Genomic DNA, 27,622 nt, shown 5'->3' on the forward strand with positions numbered 1-27,622 from the left:
GTAAATTAGGGTTTTGATAAGGTCATAATTCTGTCAAATTGCTCCAGAAATAGTAGTATCAAATGCAGATTTACTATTGTTTGACTTAGAAATTTAGTCGGTTTGTACTTGTTTCTTGTTTGGATATCTTTAGGCGAATAACTAATTTATCTCTTCTTCTCTGTTTATTGCCAAAGTAAATATGAGCACAAATGACTTTGTTTGACATAATACTCGTTCCGATCTGGCAATCTGATATGCTAGGTACTTGTCATAGAAAAAAGAGGAAGGTGCATCACAATTATTTAAACTTTTTTCGTCAAGAGTGATTATCTTCAAAGATTTTGATATTATTGCTTCTCATGCAAGCAGTATATATATTCGATTGTGAGCTACCTAAGAGCAAACTTGAGGTGCTTGATCCAAAATTTTGTCAATTGATCCAAAGTTAGATATTTTACCTCTATCTCTCATGGTTTGCTACTTTTTTGAGATGGAAACATGATGATGTAATGTGGCATTTTGATTCTTGCAACAGTAAGAACATCACCTAGTTTTATGTAATGTTGTATTTTTGGAACAATTTGTAAAACAGTAGATATGAAATGAAGCAGTTGACTGATTTGGTTTCATGTGTTTAGCTTAAGTGTTGAAGATTTGTTGTAGACATACCTAATGGTTATTATTAGCTCAGATTATCAAGGGGATTCTTTTAAATTTGAAGGATTAGAGTCGGAAAGAAGATAGTCTATATGCGAATCAAATATGCAGGATAACAAAGTATATCTTTTTTGCGATATGTAGGAGCAATGAATTCCAAAAGACAAGGCAAAGAACCTATGGGTCCTCCACGTAAAAGGAGATATGTTGCGTGGAATCGTCAAATGGATGTGATTCTTACTTTCACATTATATGAGCAAATTAACGAAGGGAACAAGGGGCGATGAATGAGTTCGATATGCTAAAACATCTACCGGGGGAGCAAAGTTAGACTGAATTTTATTATGTATTAGTGATCAGTCTATTTCATTGGTTGTAGGATCGAATTACAATTCCACACTTTTGCTTGGTTTGCCAAACAGTATTTGAATTTGAAATTCAACATTTGAAATTCTATGAATTCCCAAACAACTTGTTAGAATTTGAAATTCTACATTTGAAATTCTTAAGTTTCCCAAACACTAGACTTGTAATTGAATTCCATAAATTGAAATTCCGAATTTGAATTGTATTATTTGAAATGAAATATAGGTATCCAAACGCAACCTTATGTAATAACCTAATCTGAACGATTTAATTACCCACTCTATGACCCTAATTATTTTTTTGATGATTACACACCTACAAAAACGATGATGATCAATCTCATGATCTTTTGAAATCGAAATAAAAACTCTAACCAAATAAGCTATACCCCTCACTTTTGCTCTATCCCTAATTGTGACCTGTGTAAGATACAAAATCATCCAAACAAAAGAAACAAGAAAGCTATTTTCATTTTTCACTAGAGTAGCCTTTTATATTATTTTTTTTCTCAATTCTCTACGTATTTCGCCAGAACCTCCTAAACCCTAAAGTTCGACAACTTTCCCTAATTTTACATACCCAATTTCAATTTCAATTTCGCCAAAATTGCATCAATTAATCGTGGTTGTTAACAAATTCCAATGGATTTCGACGAGTACGAGTACTTGGAGAAGACAGTGGAAGAAGAAACTGAAGGTCGATCAAGAAAGAAGGAGAGAAGCGGTGAGATGAGAGAGAAAGGTTACAGAAAAAGGGTTGAAGATGAAGGCGATGATCATCGAGAAGAAGATGATGAAGATGAGAGGAAGAGGAAGAAATCCAGAAGAGATGATGAAAATGGCGGAGGTGGAGGAGAGAGAAAGCGAGAGGATAGGGATAAGAGGAGAGAGAAAGAGGAGAGACATTCACATAGGGATGTAGAGAGAGAAAGAAACAGGGATAGGGATAGAGATAGAGAGAGAAGGGACAGAGATAAGGAGAAGGAAAGGAGAGATAGAGATAGAGAGAAGGAGAAGGAGAGGAGAGAGAGAGATAGAGAGAAAGAGAGGGATAAGGAGAAGGAGAAAGAGAGAGATAAGGAGAAGGAGAAGGAGAAGGAGCGAGAGAGAGATAGGGAGAAGGAGATAGAGAAGGAGGGAGAGAAGGAGAAGGAGAGAGAGAAGGAGAAGGAGAAGGAGAAGGAGAAGGAGAAGGAGAAGGAGAAGGAGAGAGAGAAGGATAGGGAGAAGGAGAAGGAGAGAGAGAAGGATAGGGAGAGGAGAAGTAGGAGTCGGTCAACGAGGCATGGTAGTCGGGAGAGAGAGAGGAGTCGATCGATTAGGCGTGATAGCCGCGAGCGAGAGAGGAGCAGGGAGAGGGAGAGGGAGAGGAGGGAGAGAGAGTTGAGAGAAATTGAGTCCAGAGATAGCAGGTAGCTAGCTGGTCTTCATTTTTTTTGGAATTGATGATTGGATTTGCTGAATTATTGGTTTTGTTAATGTACATTATTTTGATGTTCTATTTGTTGTAATTATTGGATTAGCTGGTTTCAATTTTTTTTTTTGTAATTGATGATTGGATGTGCTGAATTATGGGTTTAGTTGATGTACATTGTTTTGATTTGATGTTCTTTTTGTTGTAATGTTGATTTGAGACTGTTGGAAATGGGTATAAGACTGTGTTCTGTGACTTAATTGCATATACATGTCATCATGGAATTGATATCATAATTGTATGAACTTGTGAAGACCTTTTACATAGATGTATATCTAGGGGATGGTTTCTTTACCTTATCAAGGTTTTGTAATTTTTTCCTAAAGGAATGCTCTAGAAAGAGTATCACTCCTTTCTGATATTGGAAATGGCGGATTATAGATGTAGTAATGTGTTGCTGCGCGCCTGCGCCTGCTGCTTGTAAAAAATAATAGAACTGACTTAAGGAGCTTAAGTTTTTGGAAACTTGAAAACTCAGCTATTGTGAAAACCCTTTAGTTATTCCATAATGTGGAGCCTCCACTCTGCCTTTTGGGATTTGGAAGACTTGTCTGAATCCATTGTTGTGTTGTTGCCTTTCAAGGTTCTAATAGATACAACCTTACATTTGACCCACTTACCTTCCTGGATTTGAGCCTCTTAGCATTAGGTTAATCTAGACGTTTACGTTGAAACTGGGATGGACCATTATGGTTGTAGTGGATACTATTCTTGTTTGTTCCTCCTGTATGCTCCTGTAAGTTGATGGTTATAATTTTATGGTTTACAGGAGAATCAAGGAAAAAAGGGAAGCAGTGGAACCTGAAGCTGATCCAGAGAGGGATCAGAGAACTGTTTTTGCATACCAGGTTGTTGTTCTTTTTATATTTATAATATATTTGAGCAGTAGGGTTAATACACGTGATTTTTAATTTTTTTTAAAAAAATATTATTAACATATGCTCCGTCTGTTGTATTGGCTGATTACAGATGCCTCTGAAGGCGGCTGAGAGAGATGTTTATGAATTTTTTTCGAAAGCTGGCAAGGTAAACAATGATTACTATTTTAGTGCTTTTGATGTTTTGATATTGATACTACACTATGTGTAATATTCATAATGTTTTTTCAAACGTGCTTAACTTATTTGCTGGTTTCTTGAGATATTTGTTTAGACTAGATGATATAGATACATGTTAGTCCTATCAAATAGTAATTTGTTCATCAGTCAAGTCTCATTTACAAAAGTGGAATCATGAGTTATACAACAGCTTCTCTTCAAGTATGTGTTGTGGTGACGTATTTGGTGCTAATTGTGGGTTTTGCTTGTGTATGAGACTTATGAGTGATCCTTTCAACAATCTGGTGCAAGCTGACTTCTTGTCAGCTGGCTGGAGAAAATTTTGATCTTGCTCATTAGTTCTTCTCCCCCTCCTTCCTACCCTGTTTTGATTCTACTCCTATTTATGTGTGTTACGTTCTTGCAGGTGAGGGATGTCCGACTGATAATGGATCGAAACTCAAGGCGTTCGAAAGGGGTTGGGTATGTTTTTTCACTTGTTAGTAATTTGAGGTGCATGCATTGTTGATAATAGCTAGTAGGTTATGCTGTTTTAAGATGTAAGCTTGACTTTATTCTTAAATGAAATAGCAATGCGATAAAGATTTCCATGATGAGGGATGATGGGAATACCTTGCTCTCATGTTTAATCAATTCATGCAGCATTCTGAAGGTAGATGACATGAACCTGAGCCTACTTTTTATTTTTCTTCTTCGTCAGTCTCTAAGGACTTAGATTCATTGGTATAATAGTTATTGAATTATATTTTTATTCATCATTTCTGATTGGGAGTTGTTTCAATCTAGGTAAGTTTTATTTTGGATACGTCATTGTAAAGGTGGGTCGCTGAAGAAACGCCATTCTAAGGTGGTAAAATTCAAGGCTTTGAGAACAATCGAACATAAAAGGCTAGGTGGCCAAGTTAATTATTAGCTGTTCATACTGTTAACACCTAGCGTGAAGTCAACGTCTAGGCCTTGATTAAGGCCTTTTGCTATATAGCTTCCTTCATTTCTCTGAAATTTTATACACATTGCTTGTTCTTTTCAGAAATTCGTCTTACAAACCTGGTAAAGTACTATGAGCAAGGGAAAAGGTCGGGTTATCTTTGCAATGCTTTTTCTGTTGTCAGTTCTTGTATTGCATATATGAACTACTTGATATTTATTTGCAAGGGAAAAATGGTGATTTATTTAGAATTATAGGGTCTTTAAGTATTTAGAATGTTGGAAGCTGTTTACTTGGGCAAAGGGAATATCGAGATGAGAGGCTGGGCTTTGTCACTCCCTCATATTCAATGTAATACTGTCAATGGGAAATTTAGCTGACCTGTAGCGTATCTGTTTATGTTACTGGTTTTTTACCCTTAATCCGGACTTGGTTTATTGAGCATTGTGTTATTTTTTGCCTGTTTGGTCTATCTAACCATCTCTTGTATTTGAGAAATCAGATTCTTCAAAAGAAGCTCAGCTTCAGCTTTCTCTCTTATGGATTTTGTTCACCACAATTTTATCTGAAATTCTTCGTAAGTCCTGCCTGATTTTTCTGCATATCGTATTATTTGGTAAACTTACATTGATTTCTCGTGATGAGATGCAGGTATATTGAATTTTATGATGCGATGTCCGTGCCAATGGCGATTGCTCTAACAGGTCAGCTACTCCTTGGGCAGCCTGTGATGGTCAAACCATCTGAGGCTGAAAAGAACCTTGTTCAATCTACAGCTGCTACTGGTTCAGGTGTTACGGGTCCTTATGGACCAACTGATAGAAAGTTGTACGTTGGCAATTTGCACTTCAACATGACAGAGCAACAGCTGCGTAAGGTTGATCTCTTAGCTTGATTCTCTTGCTCATGTGCTCCTTCTGCCTTCTGCCTTCTATTCTCTGATACATTCCAACTTTATTGGGGATATTTGCTCAAATCTTGCTCCATATAATGAATTGTAATTTAATGCTCAAATGCTATGGCCTCTACTTTGTGGTTTATGTATGAACTGATGGATTATAGAAGAGGACATGTACACGCATGTTATTGCATGTGGGAGTAAACATGTCCAATAATGACTGAACCAGAAATCCGGACCCTACCCTTTTCAACAATTCAACCCAAAATTTGAATATGAAAATCCTGTAAAATAGTGGGTCAGGCTTGAGTTAGTTTAAGAGGTCGCTGCTGAAATTACCTGCTCTAAGGTAGTATACTGGCCTGACCGGAAGAAGTGGAGTTCTTTGGTGCTAGCATTGCGTTACTCCATCGTCTAAGTGAATTGTTATCACCTATTGATGGATTGAGTTTAGTAGTGTCTTTGTTTAGATAGCATCTTGAACTATGGAACCGTCTGTATGTCGGCCTCAATCCACTAAAGGAGCAACAAAAGGACACTTGTTTGACGACCCTATCTCTCTTCGTTGCTGATGACAAGTCCATAAGGGAGTGTGAATCTATTGAACACATGCTTGCGTGGAAAACATTGGTTTTACTTGTAATGTGTTCGGTAACATTACATCTTAAAATTTGTAGTAAACAGGATCCTGTGCATCATGATAATTGTAGTTTGTGATAAAAGCATATTTCTTCTTGGCTTGTTGAGTGAGATGACTAGAAAAGTCAAGCAGGGACAGGAAGAAAGCAAATCCAGATGAACTTGTGATTAGGTGTGTTTAGTGTTGACTCTTGAGGGGGACTCTCTGCTTTGTTGGCTAGATTGGTGGCTATAGTTTTTGAAGATGAAGATAAAATACCAATATGCAAGGGGAATTTGGTTAACTTGAAGGATTAGTTAGAATTTGACTCATTTGAGACTATTTAGGTGATAGTTAAGCGGAGTCTCGTGCTTTATTAAATCATCAGAATTTGTAGCTTCCATAGATTAAGCCAGTTCTAGGTTTTTTTATGAGTCTACTATTTAGGAAAGAAAAATCCACCATTTTTTGAGGCGGGGGTATTGAATATGTAGACATCCCCTATCGAGTTCCACGTGCTGATGACTTCATGTTGGAAATGAAGGGGGCATTTCTATATATCAATTTTGTTCATATCGGAGGATTCCTATCTTTAAGTCCTATTAACTACCACGATTTAGCAAACAACAATCAAATGACTATATAACACAAAATGTAAAAAAGAAACATTCGGGAAACTGAATGCAAGGAGCTTCACGTGGAAACCCGAGATCTGGGAGAGAAGCTGCCAAACTTGCATTAGGAACTAAATGTTCCCCATAGCTGTGTACAGAGCTCTGGCTTCTAATTGTTTTTATACTAAAGCATGGTACTTAATGAATTGCAAAACCACATGCAACCAGGCATTGAGGGCAAAGATTGGATGTTGTGCATTGATAGGTGTGGCCGTGTGGGCACTCCAAGGCTTCTGACAGAAAACACCATATTACCCCCAGTCAGGAGTGATCGAGCAGACGCTCCACTGCTACTGACCTTGTGCAGCCTCAGACGACCTCAATGGGAGAATCCGATGTGCGGCCCTTCAAACCATGTCATGTATACCGTCTCGTCACCACATACCCAACTCTATCTACATGAGAATGACTCTTTATTAGCTGCTATTTTAATTCACAATGAACAGTTATTCATATTGGAGTATTGGACAATATATATGTGTTTTACTCCCCCCATCCTTTTTAAATTATTATTCTTGTTTAGATTTTGGTTTTTATTGAGTTCTGTAAATTGTGTGCTGTGGCGAGTTCCTAACGTTTGTTTCTTGTGGGCAGATTTTTGAACCATTTGGTCCTGTGGAACTGGTGCAACTACCCCTTGACCTTGAGACTGGGCACTGCAAAGGTTTTGGGTTTGTTCAAGTCAGTGAAAAGTTTGTTTACATTCCTCATGTAGCCTCTGCAAGTTGAGCATTGTTGTGTAACTGATTTTCGCTTCACTGACAGTTTGCTCAAGTTGAACATTCGAAGGCTGCTCAAAGTTTAAATGGGAAAATAGAAATTGCTGGCAGATACATCAAGGTAGGCTTTTGTCATTGGATTTGGATCTTATGGATTAGAGTAGTTACTTTTTTTGTTCATAATGTTCCCTATTTGAACTATTATTTCTATAGATTTCCCAACATATATCTGGTTACTGCAGGTTTCATCTGTCACTGAACATGTTGGTGGACAAGATACTGGAACAACTGCAGCAGACTTCGATGATGATGATGGGGGTGGTTTGGTGAGTTATACATGTTTTTCTTCCACCCTAATGTTATTCACTTGTTTTTGTGCTATCTCTCTCAAGTTATGATATATACTAGGTCATGCTTTAGTTGTTAGGACTTCTATATTGGCATAGTTCCGAAGCCTATCCAACATTCGATCTGGCCATGGGGAACTGTGGATCCTTTGACTGCCGTTGGAAGAGGAAGCTTGCCTTTGATGGCATGTTAGTCTATTGAGCCATATAGATATAGCTTGTCAATGACGGATTCTCCTTGACGTGTAAAAGCGTAATATTCCCTCATTTCCCTTTTCTTCTTCCTTAAAGGAATGTGGGAAGAAACGAAGGATAGTAAGTTTTAGCAATAAGTAGTTGGTATTAACAGTAAATTGTGCGTGGAGTTAATGACGTAAGTGGGACCCGTAGGTAGAGCATTTGGAGTAAGGAGATAACTACTATGAGAAAGGTTGGGCGGAGCTAGTTTTTTTCCGGGGGGGGGGGGGGAGGTCGGAGTGTTGGACCCTAGGTGGGTGTCTGGGGGTAGTAGAAAGAGGGAAGAGGGGGGGGGGGGGAGAAGAGGTCATTAAATGATTGATTTTGAATAAGAACAGTAAAGAGAAACTTTCTGATACGGAAAAGAGGATGAGCATTTAAGAAATGAAGGACTATTGAGTAATATGACACATTTCTTTAATTGTGATATAGTGGAAGAATAGCTTGATATGCGTAATAAACTACCTTCTTCTTGTGAAAGTTCTGTTTAACATCTCGCAAGTATCTCAGTCCATCAAGATTAGCTATTGGATATTGTGAAAGATTCTGAATTTGGAATTTATCTAGGATATTTGAACATGGAACAGATTTTATGTTTGTGCAGCTTTTACCGATCAATAGATAAGGTTGTGAATGTGAAATGAAAAAGAAGGGCCATTCAAAAGTTTTCTTGAGCATAACATCTCTTTTCTAAGACTTTTGACAACTGATGTATTTTTGTTTGCACGGCAAAATTAATGTATACTTCGTCTTCCAGTCTTTGAATCCTAGGTCCAGAGCATTGTTGATGCAAAAGCTGGACCGCACTGGTACAGCTTTAAGGTCAGTAATGCTTTTCTGTTCTTCCTATCTGTATTCTGTGTTTTTTCTTTTCTTTGTCCTTCCTCGTGGACTAATCTTTGTTGTCTTGACTGCAGCATTGCAGGAACACTTGGTGTACCGGTGCTTAACAGCACAGCTTCTGTGCAGCAACCTTTTGTGGTCAATGGGCAAGCCGCCACTCCTGCCCCAACACTCCCTGGCCAAGTACTCTCTTCCCCAGCTTCTGAACCTGTAGGCAACCCTAGTGAATGCCTGCTACTGAAGAATTTATTTGATCCAGCCACTGAGGTATATTTTTTCATTGCTCCCTCTGAGAGCTTTTGCTCTCTCTCCCTTTATTCATGTATGATGATATTATTAATGTGTTGCAGACGGATCCAGAGTTTGACTTGGACATTAAAGAAGATGTTGAAGAGGAGTGCTCAAAGTTTGGTCCAGTGAAACATATCTATGTTGACAAGTATGCAGTACCTATCTTGATATATATTTGTATTTGTGCTTGTAGTGCAAATGTAGCTGATAAAGAAATGGGGGTAGGGAAACTATATTGATTGATCAACTTGCTATTATGTCCTGTGGGAAGTTAATCCTGTTAGCTTGCAATTTCGACTACATGGTAGGGTACTTTTTAGGGTGTATTAGATGTGAACCAACTCAAGCTAATTAGCTAAAGACTAGATTGCTGTCAAGTGTCAACGATAGTTTTATGGCATCAGACTATTGCTGTTATAAAATTACAGTGGGGTCTCAGACAGCTGTGTGGAATCTTAAGCTCTAACATTTCACGGTATATAACTATTAGAGGAACAAACAGTGAGGCATTCATTCTAATTTATTATAATAATTGGAGTTTCTATTTCGCTATATGGAAACCGAGGTTAAAATTTTCTTGCAATTCTCGAAGATTTATTGAGGTGGTCATTTTTTTATCTGCTCATAGTGAAGTTCAACAGCTGTTATATTTTTTAAATTGATTATACTATATTGCTTTGTTTTCTTTTTTCTTTAGTGAATTTGGGTGTGCAGTGGGGGTTGTTTCACATATTTCCTTTGTACTTCTTGCTTCCATAACATAGGTCTTTGTTAAGATACTTATTTGACCCGCAATAAATAAATTTGTTATTTTGCTTGCAGACACAGTGCTGGTCATGTCTACCTACGTTTTGACAACAAGGAGGGTGCAATGAATGCCCAGCGTGGTATGCATATGAGATGGTTTGCTCGTAGGTTGATATCAGCCATCTTCATGGTAATGTATTCTTAATGTGATTTGTTTGATATCTGGTGTATCACGGATGACCGAAAATCCCGAGAAAGTCTTTTATTTGCCCATCATTATAGACAATCCTTTCTATATTATCTACGGAAATCGAACCCGAACTCTAACCTATTTTTTTTGTTTATGATTCGTAATTTCTATCGGATTGGGACAAATATCGACATTCTTTATTAGCTTTTTTGTGCTCTTCCCTCACCTCTTAGCTCCCAAGTTCCTTTTTAAATTTTATTAGAGTTCGTTAACGTCGTTTTGGTCATCCTTTGTGGCTTTAGGAATATGGGGGGAGTGTCCACTATTTAGGAAATTCAGAGTAGTGGTGTTCGAGTCTAGAATAGGTCAAACGAGTTGTCCAGGTGAATTATTGATAATATGACCCTCTGAAGTTTCTTTCCATTTCTGGGTATTGTGGGAAAAGCTTCACTTCTATTTTTAGCTGGTACATCTTGACTTCCCAGACACCAGTTGTAGGTTTTGGATGAGAATCACAACCCTTTTTGTTCGTGATTTGGTTGAGCTTGTCTCTTTTATTTCCGTACAAGTTCCGAGCTTTAGGTTTTTTGGATGAAATATCATCTATGCTGTCATTTTTCCGTGGTTTTGTGATATCGGTAATTTTATGATGCCTTAAGCCATGAAACCAAACGGCTTAATGTTTTTTTCGCTGGCGTTAGTTTATGCTGCTGTCAGTGCTAATTGGTATCTTGTGCTGTGTCTACCCGCTTGTTTGGGGTTACCTTATGGATTGTACTGTTGGTTTATTGCAGCAACCTCAAGATTATGAAGCAAAGTTTGGAGCTGCTGCTTGAAGAATTACCTCAATTGTAGCATTACCCTCTTTCTTGAATACAGTTCAAGCCAAATTTTATTTTGATTTTGACAGGGTAAAATTGTGGTGATTGAATGTTTGAGATAATGCATATGGTTTTGTCTAAATGTAACATTTCTTGTCATCGCATTTAACATATGCAATCTTCCTAAATTCTTTTGTAATGTTTTTGTGTTTTTGCTTATGAGTAAATATCCATACGAATCATGATTCTTTTGTTTTTTTTTTTGGGTTGAGCGCAGCTACGGCTAAATGTGCTTGGCAAGTCAGTTTGCACTTGAACCCGGAAGTTTAAATTGCAATTTAGGAACAATTGATACCACTAAAGAAAGATTAGAAAGAAAGATTAGGGTTCATAATTCAAATTTGTAGCCAGATTAAGTAGCTTTTGAGATTATATGTATTCATAAGAGAAAAAATTACATCTGGTCTAGTTTATGTGCATGGCATCTAAGTGTATATTGCCTCCGACCTTAAATAATTTACGCTCTTTGCTTTTTGTTAGAACCAAGGCGTTTGGTAAAAGTATCCAATAAAATGTACTTTCTTTGTTTTTTTATCATTTTGTGCGTGTTTTTCAATTCAGATTTTTGAACTTAAATATTTTTCATTATATTATTAAAAATTATAAGGATTGAATATTAATAATGTATTAATTGAGACAAATTAAACAGATTCCACATAATTATATTTTTTTTTCTTATAAATCCAACACAATTGAGAAGATTCTACCTGAGTATGAATAGCGTCAAGATTTCAAGGGAGAAAGATAAAAAAAAACAAAGAGAGTATTTTTTACGGGTTGAAGTAAGGAAAAAAAAAAAGCTTTCGAGGTATTTCTTCACTTAACACATTCATATGGTATTCTTAATCCCCTCTATTGTAGACAAGCAACTTAGCAATGATCTCCGAGAAAATTTGATCTACTTGTAGCCATTGATATCTTTCCTTCTTTTCTTAGTAACTTTTAATAAAACTAGTTTCTGACTCTCGTAATTTCCCATGAAAATATTTTTAATTTGATATTTTTGAAACTCGTATAAATATTTAAGCGAAATAGATGATCGAGCTAGGTTAAGTCTTCTTTCACCATTCCAATTCGAGAAACACCATAACCATGATGATGGGTCTTGGTCATGAAAGGGTAACAAAATGACGCAAAACTATATAAAAAGTAGTATACTTGCTACATCTTTTGTTATTTCTGTTCTACAATTTTGAGACATTATTTACCAATTTATATGCAAGAAAAAACATTATTACGTGGGATCCTGTTGGATTCATCTCAATGTGTATGCTCAACATATCAACGTTTTAAACTATTTTAGCTATGCCTTATTAATGATATTTATTAGTGCTCTTAATTATGTGTTGGCAAACGTGCAAAGAGTAAAGGATATAGCTAAAAAAAATGGAAGATGTATATGTTTGTTGGGGGCAAATATGAAATTCATAAAAGACAAAAAAAAGAACTTGAACGCATAAAATATTTTAACTTTTTATATAATAACTAAGATAATGAATGTAAACAATTGCAAAAAAAAAAAAAAAAAAGAGAACATAGATGTAAACTTGTATGGGTCCAAATAAAGATTTTTATAGATACCAATTATCACAGTCGCACATATTAATTTGAGCATAAAAGGGCTTCCAACATTTTTCTAAAAATATCCATCGGTTTGGAGATAACTTCAAACTACGTTTGAGTAAGTAAGCTTCAAAAAACTAAGAATTGTGCACGGACTGTTGCTTTGTACTCCCTCCGCTTCTTTTATATTTGCACACTTTTTTTTTCATCGGTTTCTTTTTAATTTGCACATTGTTGTCATTTCTATTCTTGATAAACTGTTTCATCTACTTTATCCTCTATTTCCACCCATGTCATTCTTTTTTCTTATATATTTCAACCCAATATTTAGTTTATCTCTCCACTTTTCAGTTTTTCTCTCCTATTTTTGCACTTCCTCCTTGGATCCCATCCAAGTGAAGTGAGTAAATTAAAAAGAAATAAAGATATTCAATAATACATTGTAGGCTGAGTGACAATTGCTAAAGTAAAAGAATAAAAGATATGTCATCGTATAACATTTGATTTGAGGTGCTTTGAGCGGGAAGAGAATAATATAGTATGCGAAAAAAATAAATAAATCAATTTTAAGTACACACTCAAAGAAAACTGATTAATTATCAACTTGGTTTAATCCGAGTGAAATAAGAACGAGGTAATCATATCTAGTGAGAGAAATTAAAGGGAAAAATTGAAAAGATACTAATTATTTCGTCTATTGAGCAAAATAAACGATTTAGTTAAGTGCACTGATTTATGAGAAATCGGTTACTGTTAAATATTATGAGCAAATTAGTGCGCGAAATTATTCTTTTGGTGATCTTGATAAGAAATTGAGTTGCCAGCCTTATACTAATAGTGTAATGTTGTGAAATGTAAAACTGTAGGATATAAAAACTCCTATAAAATTTATATTCCGTCCCTTAAAAAGAGTGACACGTATAGTAATAAGTCTTGACCTCACATTTCAATAATCGGTACAACTAATTATAGATCGTGTTTTGCTTACATTATTTCGAGAGTAGAGATTTGAAGTATAGGTGTGTATTAATATCTTTTTAACTTTTTCCCCTCTTGAATTGCCCTCAATCTAGTAGCCAATTTGCCCAATTTTATAGTACTACATATCTTCATAACTATTTCAACCTATCTAATCAATTAGGTCATGTTTTATTCGGCATAAAACAACTTAATTGAACTGAAATAAACAGTGATATGTAAGAGTAAAAGTATTATCCAAAGCTACACTAAACTGGACTGAAATTAAGTTAGGAAGAACATATCCTTAATTAGTTCTTTTTTCTCAATTCTAAGACTATTAACCAGTGAGTTTGTCTTGTAAAAGACCGCCTACTTTTAAATTAAAATTAGGCAATGATAAGTCCAATATTAAGAAAAGAATAAGTCCAATAGTGACTAGGTTAATTTCTTTTGGTGACTAGTTTAATCCATTTAGTGACTAGGTCTACTTTTATATTAAAATTAGACCGTCTCTTTTAATAATTTTTTTTAACCAGTTAGGTTAAATACTATAACAACCCAAAGTTTTTCATAATTTGATTATCTGTTATTTTGTCCTCCTTAATTTTAGTATAATGGTGTCAATGTTGCATAAATTACCATTTTTGTCCCTAAAAAAAAACATAGTACTTCTTTTGTTCTTCCATTTATGTTTCTTGCTTAACCTAAATCTCACTAATCATTTGATTACATATAAAAAGTCTTAATCAACCAAATAAGTACTCAGTATCTCACTATTCCTTCAATTATTATTCATTTAATTCAATTTCACACACACTCCCTATTATTTCATCTAATAGGGCTTCCATTTCATTCGTGTTCTTCTACCTCGCAACTTTTCCAATCTTCATATAAATCTTTTCTACCTTATTTCTATCCTAAAGTTTCATCAACTGTGAGTTCTTTCTTCTTTTTAAGTACTTGTTTTCTTCTAATTTATTACTGCATATTTTTTCAGCATATTTTTTTGTTTTTTTTTTTTTTAAATTTTCTGGGGGATTTATGGGTTCTTATTAATTTGATTAAAATCTCATCCTGTGATGTTTTGGGCTCCCTGCTAAATCAATTTGAACCTTTTTTTTGTGGGTGTTTTTTTTTGTGTTAAATTTGATTAAAGATAGAATATTTTTTGTTTTTCATATTGTGATATCAAATTTATCAGTAAATTGGTGACTTGTGTGATTGCAGCAGGTTTAGGATGTCTGAAACTTCCAAAGTTATTCATGTTCGCAATGTGGGCCATGAAATCACAGAGGTAATATTGATAATGTACAAGTTTGACCATAACTATCTCTAGTTATGTATTTGTAAAAAGTTATAAAATGTTGATGTTATGAAAATATTCATTGAAACAAATCCAACAACATTCTTTATGATCACTTTTGTTGTTATATATTTGTAAAAAAAAAAAATAGGGTCAAAGTGAAGTATGTGAGTAATGCAAAAAATGGAAGTGTTTCGCTTAAAAAGAATAAGAGGAAGTATATTTTGTGGAATGTGGGTCAGTAAGTTTCGGAAGTAACTTATGTTTATTGCATTTAATGGAATTCACAATGCAAAAAATCGAAGTGTTTCACTTTAATAGAATAAGAGGAAGTATATTTTGTGGATTGTGTGTCAGTAAGTTTTGGAAGTAACTTATGTCTATTGCATTTAATGGAATTTACAGAATGATTTACTTCAGTTGGTTCAACCATTTGGGTCTGTCACCAAGTTAGTGATGCTACGTACCAAGAACCAGGTTAGTCTCTTTATGTTCTTCTGAGTGATAACTGATAAGTTATCTGTGTATGAATTTTGAAGGAATATAAGTGAGGGGAATGTTATGACATTATTGAGACTACCTTAATCTTTATACTAACTTGCTGTGAAACTTTAAAAGTTACTGCTACGAATGGTGATAATAAGTCACTCCTAAAATAGACGAAGTTACCCTCTTTTTGGGCAGTCTTATACGAGAATTTGTCTTACTGTGTTTAACTATTGCTTCTCTTGAGCTTATTTCTTTAATTGAAATAAAATAAACTGTTAATTGAGTGATCAGTGATGAACACTCAACTCCACAGGGTTCCACTTAGGCAGGTCCTTTTGCACTATCATACATACTTCACATGAAAGAGAGGCTCTTTGTAAAGGATTAACAGTTCTTTTTTTTTTTTTTTTTTTTTTTGTTTTCCTTCGTGTTATAGGCATTACTCCAAATGCAGGATGTGGCAACAGCAATTAATTTGGTGGATTACTATACAAATGTTCAGCCTAATGTGAGGTATTGTTCCTGTCAGCTTCCTCCCCCCCCTCCCTCCCTCCCCGGGTTATAAATTACAATCATCTATCTTCATTGTGATTTTTGAGTGGTTGGTCTGTGTGAATATTTGATGAATGTTATTGCATTATACAGTGCAATGTATGTGGTATCATCATTATCTGTTATTTGTAAAAATGTTTCCAGTAGTTGGCTTTATTCAGCCAAATTTATTAATGAATAATGATAGTATTGTAGATGTATTACCTGCAATGTTGTGGAGAGGGGAGCAACCGTTTTTCGGCCGTGTTCCTCGATTATATAATTATTTCACTTTACATGATGCTAGTGTTTCCACTTTCCATGCTAGCAGTGTATGTTGGCGATCTGTGACGACATGACATCATGACAACACAACCGAAACCTACGTGACACAAACATAAAGTTACTGAGAGATTCATGAAATTGATGCGACACGGATATGAAATCAACTTGAACACGAAACGTTTTGATCAATTTTTCATACTATGTAATTATCCTACATTTTATTGTTGTTTTTAATAACAACCTCAAATCGACCCAAGACCAAACATGAACACAAAAGACCCATTTACCCAAATTACTAACTCTAGTGGCATCCCCATTATAGGGAGATAGATGAACTCACCTTGATTTTTACGTGGTTCAGTCACCACAGTGATGGAGGTGGAGTATTATCAAAGGTGGCTGGATGATTCTTTGGGAAGCTTTTGCTGCAAGCTCTTTTTGGTTTGCTTATCATTCTCTCCAAGGTCCCCTTTTCTTGGTTGATAATTTTTATATAGAAGGTCAGGGGTCCTCTTAAGGAGAAAGCTATTGACTATTGTGTGGACTTTGTTGTTGAGTGGAGTTAACACTAATGCTATGCTCCAGAGGAAAATACCAGGGATGACTGTTTTGCTGGATATTTACATGTTGAGTGGTTCCCAGTGGACTTGCTCACATTTCTTTGTATTGGGAAATGTTTGATGGAGGCTTATTTCTAGGCGTGGGGAGTGCTGGGTTTTCCCTTGTACTGTTTTAGAGCTGATGCAGGTTCCTTGTTTGGAATCGGAAAGGCCAAACGAAGTGGCGTAATGCACTAATGCTTGTATGGAGATTCTATTGTTTGTGTGGGAGTTTGAGAATATTCTCCAGATTTGCTTTGCATAGAATTACTCATCTAATATTTTTGTGTGATGAAAAGGTGGATGGGGCTTTTTAATAGTTAACTCTGTGGGGAAATTCAATGGAAATGGGTTGAATTCTGAACTGCTTTTGTGGCTCTGAGGACAGCTTGTCCTCCGCCTGTTCTCTGTATTCAATCCAGTTCCTTATTGATACATTATATTTTCCAATTTAGTCTTGGTTGAGATTTTTATTGTAATTGGTTAAATTCTGTAGAAAGGGATAACATAAATAACTTAAGTGAAGGTATTATTATTGGAAAAAAGACAGAAGAATGTGATGAGAGTATGAGACGAGAGGCTTGAGGAAAAGACATTTTGATGCTGTGACAGGTCATGTGAAAGATGACTATTTTACCGCTTATTAGATTGTTTACTCTCCTTTCTTTTCCGGAAGTAGAAAATGGACACGGAGACTACTGTTAATCAAAGGTTAATGTGAAATAGTCACTTGATTATGGACTATGGAGTTCAAAGAGTAAATATATATGACCTCAGTCGACCACGAATGAGAGCCTTTTAGAGTTATTGAGCACAAGAAACAGGCTTGAGGATTATGTCTTAAGAGCACTTGCTCATTGCAAAAACTGGAGTACCACTAATTTGAAATTGTTATTGGTTAGATACATGGAAGAAATTGCCGCAAGATAGTAAGTACAATGGTACTTGTTCCTGTGGCAATTCAGTACTCACGAGTTACTACAGGCATTTGTGGCTTTGTTAGGAAGTAGTATTGAAGATAAAAAAAGTAATCTATATTGGTCTTTCATTGATAAAGAGGCATTGAGTTGAGGGGGTTGCTGACTTGTTGCTGTTGGCTGTATAACATATTACGTGGTAGTCTTGTATAGTTGAGCTTGAGCACGGTGGAGTTCAAGAAATAGGATTGAAAGTTCTGTGTTAAGAACATTTGCTTACTGAAGGAATTAGAATAACAGCTTGAACATGTTATCTGAAGGAGCAAAAGAAACAGGAACGAGGGTTCTCTGTCTTAAGAGCCCTTCTTCACTGGAAATATTGGAGTAACAGCTACTTGAAATAATTACTGGTTCTGTGAACAATATATACTACAAAGTACAACAATCGTTGTTCTTAAGGCTATGTTCTTTTTTCTATAACATTCAATGTGGCTCTGTAATGTAGGGTCATACATAGAAGTTAACTATGATCTTTCTTTTCTTCTTACTCCTTAGCAGTAGCTTCTCTCTCTCTCTCTCTCTCTCTCTCTCTCTCTCTCCAGTTAATCACTCTTGCCCTGTAATAAATAATCTTTGCTCCAATCGTATAGCAAAGTTGGGACCCATCATGTTTGCTGTCATAATCCTCTTACATGTTTCAGACTTCAATTTTGAATTTATCATATCTGTTCCTCGAGTTTGTCTTTCTTTTATTTTTCTGCTCCTTTGTGGAGTCTGATTCTTGAAGTTACCAACTTTTGTGTGGTTAGGGGACGGAATGTTTACATGCAATTTTCTTCGCATCAAGAATTGACAACAGATCAGACTCAAGGACGTAAAAGTGATACGGTTAGTGTCCCCTTTGTAAATTTAGTCAGATTATCTGGTTTGGCAACAAAGCATGCTAAAATGATGTTTGCACTGGGCTTTTACTTTGATGGCTATAGATGTGAATATTATTATTATGCTAAAATCTGTTACAATGCTGTACATTTAGGCGGTACATGTGGCTTTCGGCCGCTGGCTTGACCAACTTTTATTATGCCTCCCTTTGTGAGACTTGTGCCAAATTATTTGTATCAAACAATGTATAATCCTTAATTTTTTGAGAAGGGCAATAGACATGTAAATCAAGTGCTTGATAGTAATCGGATCTTAGGTTGTTGGCAAGGAATCTTCTTACGTGTACATTTAAACTAAGTGCTTTGTGACCCTTTTCTGTCCTTTGGTTCTATTACAACTCTCTGAGGACCTTGGTCACTCCATCCCTTTCCATTTCAGTATTGAAGGCTGATTATTGGAGAAATGAAAGGAATGGGATAAGGAGAAGAGGCAATGTAAAAAGCAAAGAAGACTTTTCATTATAGTTTCTAGAAAGTCCTCACTTTATTAAGGATCAAACCCACATTCTCTCAAGGAGCACAAGCAAATTGCTTCTGTATGGTATGTGGTGCTTCCTTCTTGTTAGTTTACGATGAAATTTCACTGCTGCTCCTTGTGGATGTGTGATAATACCTCTTCTAGATTTCAAGTGATAGAGAATGAGACGAAAGATTATGGGATGTGAGCTTGTCTGGTGCTTAGGCATGTTGTCTGACAAAGTCACCACGTCAATACTTTATGCCTTTCCTTCATGGTTTGTGATGAGTTCATATATGCCTCTTGTATATGAAGAAGTAAGGCTGCATTGAGGTCACATGCTTGTTTTGCTCTACCTGTTTCTGCTTTTGCTTGATTTAATTGATATCTGTGAACATATCATCACTTTAAGATGGTTATTTCTTTGCAATTGAGAGGTTGTCTAGCGACATTGAGGTGGATTTAAATTTAATTTTGTTCCTTCAGCAACATTACTGCTTTCCTATGGTCAATCACTGTTTTATAATAAAAGTTCCGAAGCATATTACAAAATTTAAAGGGTATTGCCATGTTGGTAAGGAGGAAATTGTGTGATGCATATATACATCTTATGTGTAATCACCTCTTTGTTCATTATGTATTTGCTTTTGGCTGCAGGATGGACAACCAAATCGTATTCTTTTGGTCAGTATACATCATGTCATTTATCCCATGACAGTTGATGTTCTCAATCAAGTGTTTTCTCCCTATGGGTTTGTGGAAAAAGTTGTTACATTCCAGAAGTCAGCTGGTTAGCTTCTTCCACCATACTTTGCTTAAGTTTCCCTAATTACTCATTGAGTTGTTCCATTAAAGTTCTTTATACACAATTTTAACTTTGGAATGTTGTTATTAATGCCAATTGCCTCATTTCAGCTGTTTTATCTAAAATCTAGAGCATGTAACTCTGTCTTGCCTTCCTGCATTTTATGTAGGTTATCAAGCTCTCGTCCAGTACCAAACACGCCAGAGTGCTGCTTCTGCAATGAGTGCCCTTCATGTCTGCTATCTTTCTGAAATTTCTGAACATAAGTTATCTATTGTGCCATTTGGATGTTCTAATTCTGCATATCTTGCAGGGACGTAATATATATGACGGATGTTGTCAGCTAGATGTACAATACTCAAAGTAAAGTTCTATCCTTCATCCCCTCTCAAAATATGAGTGCTGAAAAGCAATATTTATATGAAGTATGTCTTATATATCTGGTTTCCTTATGTTGCAGCCTTACAGAGTTGCAAGTGAATTCCAATAATGATCGATCGAGGTTTGTTCTAATAGATCAGGAAATATGCTTTATTAACTTGAGATTTGGGGTATGAAATTAGGTACCTAAGGCTTTGATTATAGGGCTCGGCTACCTTGAGGTCTGTGCATTTGCTTACCTTCTACATGTTCCATTTGGGCTCTACTGTTTATGATAATTAGTGCTGTTTTACGCTCAAAACAATATATTTTAGCTCTTCATGGTCTTAACTACCCTTTTTTTTGTTTCTATGATGTTAAATTTCTTCTAAAGGTAAATTTTGTTTGATGAGTGAGAAGCTAATCTGGTTTACTAAGAGCTTCCTATACTTCAGGAAATTTAATGTGAGGCAAACAAATTGCGGACTTGGGAACATTGACCATTGTGAGACGTGTTAGCCAATTGCACCCCTCTTCCCGTCTGCCCCTCTTCCCTTTTACTAGCCCCAGCCTTCTCTCTTATGTACTGTAACTGGTGATGGCCCAACTCACTTTGTCTAGTTTTGATGGTCCTTGGAACCATCTGTAGTTCCTCTTCTCGGGCATCTAGTCTTTGCATGTAGTCTGCTTGAGTGCTCCGATCACTCAGCAGCTTTATTCTTGGCTCTGGCAGGCTCCTGTGCTCCAACTCAAAATAATATTCGCGGTCATGGTAATGATCCTAGTGTTGCTTGCAAGTGGGGCTCTCACGGGTGTAATGATGTACTTTGAGGGTATTGCGGCTTACAATTTAAATTATAGCTTAGAACATATTACCTATGTTTCTTTTAATCTATGCAGTTTGATTTTCATGCTTGCTAATGCACTTTTGACCATTTATATAATTGTCAATAAGTAAAACTTATAAGTTGATACTTTGATACTATATGCTGAGCCAAATCTTACAAGATCCCACTTGCCTATATATATATATATATATATATATATATATATATAGGGTTGGGTTCTAGTGAGAACCCTCTTATGGTGAGAACCACTTAAAATGAGCAAAAACTTCCTAAAATGAGCAAAAAAAAAGTAACAAATGAGCATAAACATAAAATGAGTAGAAAACATAAAGTTATCAAAACGTAAAATGTACAAAAATGTAAAAGAAGAAAAACGTAAAGTGTGCATAAAAAGTTCAATGAGAAAAAAACGTAAAATGAGCAAAACGTAAAATGAGTAAAAACGTTGATAAATGAGCACAAATTTGTTAAATGAGCAAAATCATAAAATAAGTGAAACAAAAAATGAGCAAAAATGTTATGAAATGATCAAAATCTTTGTAAAATGAGGAAAAATGAGTGGTTCTCACGGTTCTCACCATAAGGGTGGTTCTCATATGAACTTAAACCTATATATATATATAATATATATATAATATATATATATATATATATATATATATAATATATATATATATATATAGAAGTGCATTTATATGAGAATGCATACTTACATGAGAAATGAGAATAAATTTTACGCGCTATGACTCTTATGAATAAATGATGTAACTCTAATAAAAAAATAATGTAACTCCAAAAAAAAAAAAAATTAGAAAAAAAAAATTGCTTTTAATTTTTGGGCTGAAACTTTTTTAGGGGATATAACTCTAATAAACAAGTGTTGTAACTCTGATCCAATCGTGTGGTTGAGATTCATTTCATTTCTCATGTAAGGAGCATTCTCATATGATCTTGCCCATATATATATATGCACATAGATCACCCGTGATCGTAAAAGTGAAGTTGGTGAATAGTGCAAAAATGTAAAGTATTTAGATTTATGTAAAACAGAGAGCATACTTTTTTACGCCTTATCTTGCTAATTTGTATAAAATTCAAGGTTCTAAGCATCTAAAATCTCCGTAAAATAACTGTCTAATGATCTAATCTCATACAACAACAACAACAACAACTAAGCCTTATTCCCAAGGTGATTTGGGGTCGGCTAACATGAATCGTCAACTGGAATCGTGACCAGAGGAGATGGCATCGTCAAGAGTGATAAAAGTTTTTTTTTTTTTTTGAAAACAAGGTTTACACCAAAAATGTTTAGAAAGGTTTTCAGCAAAAGGTTTTAATACCAACACAATTGAGAAAAACAAATAAATGCAGTAATCAGACCCCTTCCTCCACATAGATACTGCCCCTCCACCCACTTCTATCCAACGTCATGCTCTCCTCAATCCCAAGTAACCTCATATCACTTTCAATTACCCTCAGCCAAGTCATCTTAGGTCTTCCCCTACCCTTTACAATTTGATTACTCCTCCACTCTTCAATTCTTCTCACCGGCATCTCCTGATCTCCTTTTCACATGACCAAACCATCTTAACCGATTCTCCCTCATCTTTTCTTCAATGGATGCAACTCCAACTTTTTCCCGGATCACTTCATTTCTTAATCGGTCCTTCCTTGTGTGGCCACACATCCACCGCAACATACGCATCTCCGCCACGTCATCTTATGAACGTGGCATTGTTTCACCGCCCAACATTCGGTGCCATATAACAAAGCAGGCCTAATTGCAGTGCGGTAGAACTTTCCCTTCAATCTTTGGGGAATGCCGGAATCACAAAGGAATCCGGTGCTTTAACCAACCCGCGTTAATTCTATGCGCCACGTCTCCATCCAGTTCTCCATCCTTTTGGAGAATGGATCCTAGGTAACGGAAGACGTTCGATCCTTGAACCACTTTGCTATCCAAAGTGACCGCCCCCGCCTCGCTGCTTGTAACCCCACTGAACTTGCACTCCATATACTCCGTCTTACTTCTGCTCAATCTAAAACCACGGGCTTCTAATGTATGCCTCCACAATTCCAACTTACTCTCAACACCTTCCTTTGTCTCATCAATCAACACAATATCATCCGCAAACATCATACACCATGGTATATCATCTTGAACTGACCTCGTTAGTTCGTCCATAACTAGAGCAAAGAGAAAGGGGCTTCTAATGATCTAATCTCATATATGAATTTAATTTTTCTATATAGATGATGGTTTTAATATTGGATTAAAACGGCTAATGTTGTAAAATAAATGGTCTATAACAAATGTCACGATGTTATTTTCAAATCACATGTTATGGGGAGGAGTTTTGCTGATGCTTTTTTCAATTGGTTATGGAACGAGCTTGTCTAATTCCTTGCCTCGCTGGGGCCTCGACCTTGCTCTCACTCTCTATGTAGGACATTGTTCACCTTGGCCCTGAAAGAGTAGTTTTATCTATGACTTTGGAAATCATTTATGCATGTGTGACTACAAAATTTGTTCAAACCAGATTTAATACTGCTCAAATGATTCTTTTCGGAAGAGGTGGTGGGAGTGGGCGGGGCACGATTTTGACTTTGACAGAAGGAGCACCTGGTTCTTGTTTGCCTTAGTCAATCTAAGTGCCAGTAAGAGTCCCCAAATTCCTCCTCTTCCTGCTTGTCGGTGGGCGGTGTCTCGTGCCAAGTGAAAGGAAAGCTGAGCTTGCTCCAAACCATGAGATCCAAGAGATGCCTCGGGATCCCTGGCCAGAACCACACTTGCAAGTTTCCCTACGGAACCACAAGGAAGTCTACACGAACAGTGGCAAAAGCTGCTTTATTCAAAAGATACGCTTTGCTTGTTAGGCTTTCACAAACCTGATATGTAGGCCTGAATGCATATGGTAACTTTTGTTGAAGAAAAGAGGAGAAATAATGGTGAATGGGTGTTTTTATTGCACATAAATGAAAAGGATACCTAGGCATGAAATCACCATGGGATTTGTTTTCCCTTTTTAGTTTTAACGTTGACAATAGTTTGAGCCAACCCTTTCACCGGTTTCTGAAACTTATTGTGCTATATTGTTCTATAGGATATCTATGATGAATATTAATCTTGGGGTAGTGGGATGATACTTTCTGAATATAATGTGTGCTTGAGGCAGTTACTTGTTTATATTGTTCTTGCTGACATGTTTTTCCTTAAATGGGCAGAGATTTTACAAACCCAAATCTTCCTTCGGAACAGAGAGGCAGAAGCTCACAAGTGTGTATCTCCTTTTGCTTGTTTCTTATTTGGTTCATTTTGATTTGGGCATCTCTCCCACCATTCTAGAATCTAAAGAAGGAAAAATTGCAACTTTTCTGCGATATCTGCAATTTTAATGCTTGCATTTAGGAGAGGGTGTGATTTGATGGAGAAGAACTACTGAGTTCCGTTCCCCTAAGTTCATTGGTAGAGAATGATGCTCAAGTTTTATCTGCTGCTGATTTTTGTGGATCCTTTTGTTGCCAACAGTCTGGTTATGGTGATGCAGGGGGGCTGTTTCCATTCCAACCTACTGGGAGTGGTGCAGGTGCATATTTATAATGAGCTTTGGACCCACTTGTATCTTATATTATCTAGAGTTAATTTTAATTAGGTGTTTTCTTCTTTCTTGCAGTTGCATATGGACAGGTTTGTGTTTCTTGTGCTTGAGTCTCATTGCTACTGGAGTCGCTAGGCTGACAAGTTGGATGTCTGAGTTGTCCAAAATCGTTATAATGTTCTTCCATATCAATATAATTGGCAACATTTGACTGTTGAGATTAAACGATGTTCACTATAGCCATTAGTTCTAAACTTTTTATCATAAAAATAATGGTAAAGACTAGACAGTGATAAATCTTAATGAAGCAGTATACTTCCTCCGTTACTTTCTAGTAGCAACACTTTTGAGTTTTGACCATGAGTTTCTTTAATTATGTATTTGGTAAAATTTATGGCAATTTAATATTTAGAAATTATACATGGAGACAAATACAACATCTCACATAATAATATTTGTTTTAATGACTAAAACGATAAAGTCAAAGTGAGCATATGAATAGTTCAAAATTCAAAGTTACATTTCAAAGTAACGGAAGAAGTAACTCAATACATGCTTTGGCTAATATATAACTAAGTTTGCAAGTTTTTGATGTGGAAGTCATATGGACACTGACAGAGTAATGACCATAATTCATCGGGTTTTTTTTTTTGGAATTCAGAGTGAACAGATACTGCTTTAGTGCATCTGTTACAATTTTTCTAGGGTGAAAAAGGGGGTTTATGTGCATTACTGTTATCTGTTCCAGTCAGAGGTGGCTCACTTTTTGAAATGTTTCATGAATCTTGTGTTTGTCAGTGTATAAAAAAGTGCACCTGAGATGGTGAAGCCCAAGGCAATAGTGGTCAAACGGTTTGGGTTAGCCGAAGCTTTTTTGAGGAGGCTTACAAAAAGCACACGAAGACGCACAACAACCTTTCTACACCAGAATTTTTTTTAATAATTTACCGCGCCCCACTTGAGTGAGGCGGGCGCTTCATGCCTGCGCTCTACGTGTAGGCTCTAGGATTTCTATGCGTCAGTGTGCCTTAAGCTTTTTTAAACAATGGGGTGTGCGTCCGTGTGTGTATGTATGTATATAATAATTCTTAGAGTTGTGTAGGGCTGAAATTAAGTTTCTTGTTGCTGCCTCTCCAGATGGGAAATGCAGCAGCCATGGCGGCTTTTTCTGGTGGCCTTCCTCCTGGTGTTAGTGGGACCAATGACAGATGTACTGTCATAGTATCTAATCTAAACCCTGATGTAAGTAGATATCTTGCCTTTCCACCCAAAGTGATCTTCAATTTTTTGTGATCTCTTTTCTCATTTTTCTGAGGACATGTTACATTTCTTTGTCAGAGAATAGATGAAGACAAGCTGTTCAATCTATTTTCGCTGTATGGCAACATTGTAAGGATTAAACTTCTTCGAGGCAAACCTGATCATGCCCTTGTCGAAATGTCCGATGGTTTTCAAGCTGAACTGGCCGTTCACTTCTTGAAGGTTTGTTCTCACTAATGCTAAATTCATTGCTTTGTTAGCTGTGGAGTTGGGTTTTTTTCTGCTGATTAGAACAATTGCTTGGTAATAAACCATGTTCCACTCTTTACAACCAAACACTCACAAAATCGACACTGACATAACACTAGTACATGACGGATAATATGTCATTCTCTTTATATTAGCGCTTTTTGCACTATCACTGAACATACTTTTGCTTTCACTTTTGCCTTGAAAATACAGGGAGCAATACTGTTTGGGAAAAAGATAGAGGTGAACTTCTCCAAGTATTCAAACATAACACCATCACCAGACACCCGTGACTACCAGAACTCGAACCTAAATCGTTTCAACCATAACGCAGCAAAACACTATAAATACTGTTGTTCGCCCACCAAAATGATTCACCTATCAAGTGTCCCTGAAGATGTAAGTGAGGAGGAGATTGTTGAGCTGATTGAGGAACACGGTCAGGTTGTCAATACCAAGGTTTTCGAGGCAAACGGCAAGAAGCAAGCCTTAGTTCAATTTGAGACTGAAGAACAAGCAACTGAAGCCCTTGTTTCCAAGCATGCTACTTCTGTATGTGGATCGATCGTCCGTATCTCTTTCTCCCAATCACAAAGCACTTGAAACTAATCGGCTGCTTATACCCTTATTACCAATGCCATCTAATAGGGCGTGCAAAGCAGACCAACAGCACAGGGCCCCGCTTTTTAGTGGGCCCAAAAGTCTTATTACCCTTTTGGGTTCTAATTATTAGGGAACTTCCCAGTTTTTGTTTTTATTTTCCTTCTATATGTATCCTAATTTTACTCACATTTATCATAATTTCAAGTGGGTGTAATATTGTAACTATTGATTGAGGTTGCCATTTGGGTGCAATATTTGGTATTGCCTTGTTCATGTTTGCTCAGATCAGTTAGACATCCTATTGAATTAAAGTTGGTAGAATTTTGAGTCCATGAGTTTCTTTTCTTTTTTCCCTTTCTTTTTGGGATTTAATTAAGGAAATATAAAAAGAATATTTTAGGTTAGCTTGGAGACAACTCTCACAAGAAAATTAGAAATTATATTACTTTGCAATGTTTTCAAAATTGCAAAGTAATGTAATTTCTGTTTTTGATTTACTTTTGGAAATGTTTGTGTAATATGACAAAGAAAATTTTATGATGTTTCTTTTTTTGATGGAAAAGCACGAAGGATAATTATATTAAATCGAGCTTGCAAGAAGTATTTTCAATTTTTTAAGGTAAGATGAGATTCCCTTGAAATTTGCGGATCTTAAATAAATATATTTTTGTAAGTTGTAAGACTATATTTTAAGTACATCTAATATTAAAGCATATTTCGAGTTATAATATTTTGAATTATGTAGCAAAAGTTATATTTAATTTACATAATATAATTAGTACCTCCATCTAATATTATTTACAACGATTTGACATAAAGTGCGAGTAGAAAATGTCTAATCGTTACAAATAATATTAACCAAATGTAATATATAGGTTGTTTATTCAAAAGTAAACTCTAATTTTCCATCAACAATTTGTCTCAAGAAAATACTAATAAATGA

At 36.0% G+C, this 27,622-nt stretch overlaps 2 protein-coding genes across 3 annotated transcripts; both read left to right on the forward strand.

Moving 5' to 3' along the window:
- Positions 1 to 1,426: 1,426 nt before the first annotated feature.
- Positions 1,427 to 11,092, forward strand: LOC104895615 (uncharacterized). Its single transcript, XM_057395964.1, has 13 exons — positions 1,427 to 2,416; positions 3,248 to 3,326; positions 3,448 to 3,504; positions 3,943 to 3,998; positions 5,116 to 5,341; positions 7,250 to 7,336; positions 7,421 to 7,495; positions 7,617 to 7,700; positions 8,716 to 8,780; positions 8,876 to 9,068; positions 9,152 to 9,240; positions 9,915 to 10,029; positions 10,824 to 11,092. Exons 1-13 carry the CDS (start codon positions 1,647 to 1,649, stop codon positions 10,863 to 10,865), a joined length of 1,938 nt encoding a protein of 645 aa, XP_057251947.1. The 5' UTR covers positions 1,427 to 1,646; the 3' UTR covers positions 10,866 to 11,092.
- A 3,113-nt stretch (positions 11,093 to 14,205) lies between these two features.
- On the forward strand, positions 14,206 to 27,011 carry LOC104895478 (polypyrimidine tract-binding protein homolog 3). Of its 2 annotated transcripts, none has more exons than XM_010681998.4 (15): positions 14,206 to 14,367; positions 14,664 to 14,727; positions 15,142 to 15,213; positions 15,662 to 15,738; positions 18,367 to 18,445; positions 19,613 to 19,745; positions 19,930 to 19,994; positions 20,074 to 20,123; positions 20,221 to 20,262; positions 24,194 to 24,245; positions 24,498 to 24,555; positions 24,643 to 24,656; positions 25,705 to 25,809; positions 25,906 to 26,049; positions 26,290 to 27,011. In XM_010681998.4, exons 2-15 carry the CDS (start codon positions 14,671 to 14,673, stop codon positions 26,677 to 26,679), a joined length of 1,338 nt encoding a protein of 445 aa, XP_010680300.1. In that variant the 5' UTR covers positions 14,206 to 14,367; positions 14,664 to 14,670; the 3' UTR covers positions 26,680 to 27,011. The 2 variants fall into 2 exon arrangements, with proteins under 2 accessions (XP_010680300.1, XP_010680298.1); XM_010681996.3 differs by having other exon boundaries at positions 14,207 to 14,367; positions 14,661 to 14,727.
- Positions 27,012 to 27,622: the final 611 nt, after the last annotated feature.

Source organism: Beta vulgaris, chromosome 6 (assembly GCF_026745355.1).
Source record: "Beta vulgaris subsp. vulgaris cultivar EL10 chromosome 6, EL10.2, whole genome shotgun sequence".
NCBI classification, from domain to species: domain Eukaryota; kingdom Viridiplantae; phylum Streptophyta; class Magnoliopsida; order Caryophyllales; family Amaranthaceae; genus Beta; species Beta vulgaris.